This window comes from Lingula anatina, chromosome 7 (genome assembly GCF_051362555.1).
Source record: "Lingula anatina isolate TDL-2025a chromosome 7, LinAna3.0, whole genome shotgun sequence".
NCBI lineage: Eukaryota > Metazoa > Brachiopoda > Lingulata > Lingulida > Lingulidae > Lingula > Lingula anatina.
This window is the reverse complement of record NC_141773.1, coordinates 2,964,302-2,970,895: the sequence shown is the minus strand read 5'-3', so window position 1 is coordinate 2,970,895 and position 6,594 is coordinate 2,964,302. Positions and strand designations below refer to the sequence as shown.

Here is a 6,594-nt window from a genome sequence, read left to right as displayed (position 1 = left end):
ATAGGCGTCTTTTTGTATCCACAATGCCTCGCACTTTCCGATTTGTCACATATGAATTTTGTTTATGCGAAACCATGGTGACGGTCAGGCAACATGGCGATGCCCTTGGCATCAATCGGTCGTTGGAAAACCTCTGAATAGTTGTAGAGGAAATAACTTGTGTTGCTACTACATTAATACATTGCCAAAACCCTAACATTAGCTTCTATATATATCATAACCTGCGTAGAGGTACTGTAAAATTAAAACTCTTTGTGTTTATTATATGTGTTATGATTCAGAATATGATTCAGATGGAAAAATAATCTTTCCTATTCCATCTCTCTGATTATCCCGCATCGGTCGAAATTGTCAGGACTGTTTATGAAAAAAATGATACTAAATGCCACCTCATTTGTCACGCGTTCTTATTTCAAATTTTTGTTTAGTGTTTTTGTTTTGAGAACATTACAGATCATTTTGTTATCAAGGAGCCGTATTCACAATTAACCAAAGCCGGTGCCAAATGCGACAGTTGAGATTGACGGGACGACCAGTGACAAAGTCGCACCTGTCGCAATTCATACTATAGAATGATAGCATTGTAATGCGACACGTTCGTAAATAGACATTTATTGACATTGCGATTGATTCAAATGGCATTTCTAAGAAATACAAATACATATGATATACGAGTGCCATATTGGCTCAATCTAAAAAGTCACTTGTTTTGTTATTTACCAAGAATTGAACCATTTATCCTCAAAGAACACTCCATCTATTTGCTTCAATTGTTATTGCCAACAGGCAACAGAAGTGATTTTCTTGTTCAAAAAATCTGGTAAAAATGCCTTTAAGAAGAGGGTTGTTTGGCTGAAATATATACTGTCATGAAAGCCAGTTTGATTAGTAACCAACTTCATCCTAAGGACAATCTTATATATTAATACGTTGTTATATGTTATCGTCTTCCAAATGCGCTTTGATTAATCTACGCCCTGACCGTATCCAAGATCACTAAACGGGAGTGCCGTATCACTTATTTGAGGACAGCAAACCGCCCTTTAAAGACATGGTTGATCATTTGATAGCTTCCATAGTCACCGAACTCTGTTACAGCTTAAAGGCGCTGTGATTAAGTATGAAGAAAGAACTTTTTTGCTTAGAGGGGGGAAACACAAAACAATACAAAATCCATCAAAATATTTTAAACGTCCATGAATGATTAATTTACTTTTTTATAAGCTTATAAGCTGCAGCTTTCATAACCAAATTTATTCTCATAATGCTTTCTACTTTGCATGATGATCCGCCACATGTTCTCAATACGTTTTAAAGAAAAATAATCTGTTTATAGGCTGTTTATCATCACCAAAGAGTACCTTTAAGTTACCCAAAGCTCACGATTAGGCAAAGCACAGGTGTCCATTTCTTTTCCTTCCATTTTCCTTAATGGATGTTGTGGCAGTAATGCATCACCCATAGGCGCAATGCTTCTGAAGCTACGAAGTTGCATTTGCCGTTGTGGCGTTCTTATCGCGTGATGCACGTGTTGCGCAAACAGTGAGGACAAAAAGGTTATTTAGGAACCAGGGGAAAAACGAAAATTCTTTTAGTCGTGTAATGCTCCTTCAGGACAGGGAAAAAGGTTTCCAGACAGATAAAACGTTGTTTTCAAAGGCATGCCCATAAACAATGAGTCGGATAATTATTTGGGATATAGAACTGTTGATAGGCTCATACCCAATCTGAGTAAATCTGTTTTCTCTCTTTCCACCTCATTTGCCGCCATTCCGTGTGTGGATCGCGTAATATCCATCAAACTTTTTAAGTATTCCACATGTCTAATGCTCTCTTAGGTTCCAAATAAAACGTAACAAAATTAGGAGTAGCTCATAAAAGTCTATTGATTTTATTGTTATTTTATAATCCATTCTATTCATTTATTCATCCATTTATTTATTTATTCAGTTATTTATTTATCTATTCATTTATTATTATTATTATTATTATTATTATTATTATTATTATTATTATTATTATTATTATATTTTTGGTTGTTTTGTAAAAAGTTAACATAGTGTGTACGCATATTCGTAACAAAATGTGTACGCATATTCGTAGGTGTAAATAAATGCACATAGTGGTACGGTTCTTCCACATTCTCTCTCTGCCGTGTCCCCACACCCACACACACACATACCCGGTGAAGGAGAGTTCAAGCCACCCCAGGCTGCAAAAGCTATGGTAGGGTCAACTTCTTCATCACAGGGTAATACAGCAGCTGTGTGGATAAAAGTACGACTCTGTTGCTTTTTCATGTATTTTGATGGTAAATGTCAACGAATACCGCAAGACTATCTTATGTAAGGCCGAATCTTTTATTTAAAGTATGTTATCTTGTTAGTTCACTTGTTTTTAAATAAGGGGTGAAATGCACGTTAAGTTTAATTTCAGACAGTTAAGTATTATGTGGACGCCCGATGTGAGAGTTAGGGGGTGAGCAATCAGCCTCGTGAGAAACAATAGAGGACTTGTTTTACATGACGAGCTCAAGGCTCCACAAGTCAATATAAAATCCGAGCAGCGGTTGGCATTTAAAACAATATGCTGATTTCTAAGAATTTTCTCTCTTTCCAGACGATAACAGTGCGCGAGCAAGTAATTTGAATGTGATAAGCGTTTATGTTCGAATCGGCATTACACTGTGGAAGGAAGAACCTCACACTCAAGGTGTCCTTGGATATGTTCTACCAAGCGTTTTAAAAGCATTTTGATTAGGAATTGTCCTCGTTATGTCTCCTACTCTTCACATATGGTGGATTGTAATTATAAATTCCGCTGTTGAGGGTAAGTTTTATCTCTCTCTCTCTCTCTCTCTCTCTCTCTCTCTCTCTCTCTCTCTCAGCGTATCACTTACTACAATAAAAACAAACACTCATATTTAGAATCTTGTCTGAATCTAAATAATTACGTAGTTTCAGGTAAAACCTACCACTTGGACGGTCCGAACATTTACTGCGGCAGCAAACAACTTGTGGACAGTCACCAAAACCACACGGTCAAATTTGGAGAACACTCAAACACTTTACCTTCAAATTCATGTTATATAATTTTCAAGACAACATCTGGGGTGCCGCTGAAGGTTTCGTTCTCAGAAATAAATATACCATCGATGAACTCGGCAGATGAATCGTGCAACATTTCCCTCGGCTTCCTGAATGGATCTGTATTACGGGAAGACCATATCGACAGCGAAATGATTGTAAGTAGAGAGAGTTGTTGTCGTAAGTAAAAGGCACACTGTATTCTTTTGCGGATTTTCGCACCGTATTTAATTTCCTCAAACAAGGGAGTTTTATCCTTCCCGGGAACCATTGACCAACTGCAGTTGGATTCGATGTTTTTTTTTTTTTTTTTGCCACTTTTAATTAACTTGGTTCTTAATGACCTGGCCATAATTCATTTAGACATGCATGACATTTAGACACAAAAATTAGACTTTGGGGCATAATACCTTTTTATGGAACACGAAATGGATTATTTGTTGCCAGAACAGGCCGACCATTGATCAACTTTCGTATTTCTGGAACATCTTCAAATTACCTCCGTTTTTCTTTCAACATTCACTGTAGAATGGTAATGAAAATAAATTCGCCATTTCATTTCTTTTCGCTGTTTATTGAAGGTGTTGATCAATTTATTATCTGCAAAGATGCAAATGATTACGTTCAGCAACAAGACAGTCCAACAGTGTATGACCTTAGATCATCTGGCACGCTAAGTCATATCTACGTCATTATGACATCGTGAAGACATTGTGACGTCATAATGATAACATCTCTTCAAATAGCTTCCTCTCTTGCAGAAACATTTCTCTTGTGGTGTGAACTCGAAGAGTCTGCCGCCCATCTTCTCCTCCGGGGCTTACTTAACGGTCTGGCTGCAAATCAAAGGAGACAAACTGAGTTACCCGGGCGCACGGATAACATTCCATGTTCAACAGGTGCTGCTTTCAGGTAAGCGTCAGGTTATTTATTCTTACTTTTTTTAGATTTTACTCGCTCTTGTCTATTATACATAAGGCTGTCCATAATAAATGAGATTTCGTTGAGGGTCGGAGTGTGAAGCGAAGGGGTGGGGTGGGCGAGCATTCAAGGCTGTCGCAAGGTAAAACAATTATACCACAATGGGTTACGACTAACCACCTTGTCTGACGGTCAATGATGTTCCAGACACTTGGCAAATTTTACGCATATTTCACAATCATTTCTGTACTGCACTGTATTCCACACTTTCATTACAGTATACCAGAGGTATATGGACAATTATGCCAACGACTGTGGTCAGCAGTACGTAGTATTCCTCCAAGATACTGAGATCGTTAAAGCATGGGGGAACACCTCCAGACCGGCTCCTCCTGAAGCGCCCTCTATATGCACGGTGGTGTACGAGGCCGCCGCATACACTGCGCTGAAGGTGACGTTTAGGAATTTCAACATGACGTCATGCGACAGCCAACTCACATTGTACGATGGAAAACATGCAGAAGGAGTTTCTTCGGTAGGTTTTGCCTTTTGTCAAAAAAGTATCTTTATCTAGATTTTCGATTTTTATACATTATGGTCCGACCATTTTCTGTATTACGCGATAAATAAAAAAATTCGTCAGAGGTATGACAGACTATATATATTTTTGTCGAACATTGTCGGCCTAAATGATTTTTCCCCCGAAATGACTTAACTCAGCTTTACATTTTCCTCCAACAGAAAAGCTATGTTTTTTTCCAAAAGTTAATCGACTTAGCTTGGCATCATTGCTTTTAACCGCAGTTTTCTCGTCGAATGCGACAGTTGAATTCGCTCACCATCGCGTTCGAAATAAAAGAAAGGCCTGAGGGAAAATGACTTCGACAAGAATCTGCAAAATATGTTTCTTTTTCTTTTTTCTTTTTGCCTCAAAATTGATTCTGCTGTATATCCTCCACCCGTCTTTTCTTTACATATTCAGAAAACCCTTTCGTGCTTTAATGAAGCCCCCGACGCCTTTTTGACGACCAGCGACTTCCTGACCGTACGTCTAGTTCGCTTTCGTTCCTCGAGCTACGATTTTACTTTTAACGTCACAAACACAAACCAAGCCCCGGGGACAGTGGGGAACACCGGTGAGTAGATCCAGCATGATGACGTATGTTGATTTAATGGTTTGAAATTATTTAATAAAAATTAAAATATCGTACTCATTCGGCTTACAAGTTCGAGTAGGGCTACATTTTATTTTATTATTTCTAAATGATTAAATGGTGATTCACATGATTTAATATGATTTCATTAAGATTAAGATATCGCTTTCAACCTCAGATTACGTGTGCGAGTAGTACTACGTGTTATTTTCTTATTTTAGGTGAAAAAAGAACATTGAATGTAAACCTTATAGTCGGTCTGATTCTTGGGACACTAACAGCGGTAACTGCCACTATGGCTCTGGTCTATACCTGTGTCCATCGTTTTAAAGGTGAGAAAAAAATAGTTCTGGGCTCCGTAACTCGAAAGCATCGCAAATAGCGATAGCGATATCACCTTTTATTTCGAGGCTATTATATGGGGCGAGTAAATCCCGAGTTGTGGAATAGAGGCGAATCTCCATGTTTGCGCTCGGTCGCAGTTCGCGATGCTTTCGAGTTACGGAGCCCTGGGCATTTATCATTATTTTTACCATAATTATTATTATTATTATTTAATTTGCAAAAGTTTTTAGTCACACTATCTTTTTTTTTTTTGTCTGCTTTCCCTCCATTCCTATATCGTCCTTACCTTCATTCATTTGACAGCCGATATGATGGAAGAGCGGTTGTGCCGACAGTCTCTGTAGCTCTCTGGCGCCTTTTACGTCACCGAATATATTGTGACGTCACAAGTAACCTCACATACCATTTCTACCGACGTTGTCTGCGGTTTCGGCTCATTTCTTTTTGTTTTATTTTAAGGCAACATTAGGGAAATGGATTCATCCAATAACCTGCCGACGGAAAACAACCACGTCTCCGAAAGCGTCATCGTGAACCCCGTGTTTACGCTTGGGCAACCCCCTCCACCTTACGATTACTCAGCACCACCGCCTTCGTACCAGGAGGCGCTGAAACACTCACAAGACGAGATGCAACCATAGCTGTAAGCCCACATCAAACTAAGTTACTTTCAACGATGGAATTAACAGTAATATAAACATTGCCTTATTTTTCTGTTTTACGCAATTGGTACAAAAAAATTAACAGTAACATAAACATTGCCTTATTTTTGTTTTACGCAAATGATACAAAAAAAAAAAAAAATAAAAAAAAAAAAAAAATCTCCAATAACAATTCACGCTTTTACAAAAAATTCTGTTTGATGTATCTTTTATCAGTCCAACATGAACGCCAACATTACTGTTACATAACAAGATTTATTCAGTGTTATATTAAGTATATACCGTGTTTATTAGCTAAAACAGTCAATTGTATGTTACAGTAATGATACAGTTGTTCGTCTCATAAGGTATTCAGATTGGGCAAAATAGGGTCAGTCCATAAGACCCTCACCAAAAAAACCTAACTACTTTTACTTTAAAATTTCA

General features: G+C 37.9%; 1 protein-coding gene across 1 annotated transcript; it reads left to right on the top strand.

Annotated features, from left to right (window-relative positions):
- Positions 1-2,562: 2,562 nt before the first annotated feature.
- Positions 2,563-6,276, top strand: LOC147760614 (uncharacterized). The gene is made up of 7 exons (XM_087018316.1): positions 2,563-2,829; positions 2,958-3,244; positions 3,848-3,998; positions 4,286-4,542; positions 4,990-5,143; positions 5,383-5,493; positions 5,966-6,276. The coding sequence occupies exons 1-7, from the start codon at positions 2,775-2,777 to the stop codon at positions 6,145-6,147; spliced, it is 1,197 nt and encodes a 398-aa protein (XP_086874442.1). The 5' UTR covers positions 2,563-2,774; the 3' UTR covers positions 6,148-6,276.
- Positions 6,277-6,594: the final 318 nt, after the last annotated feature.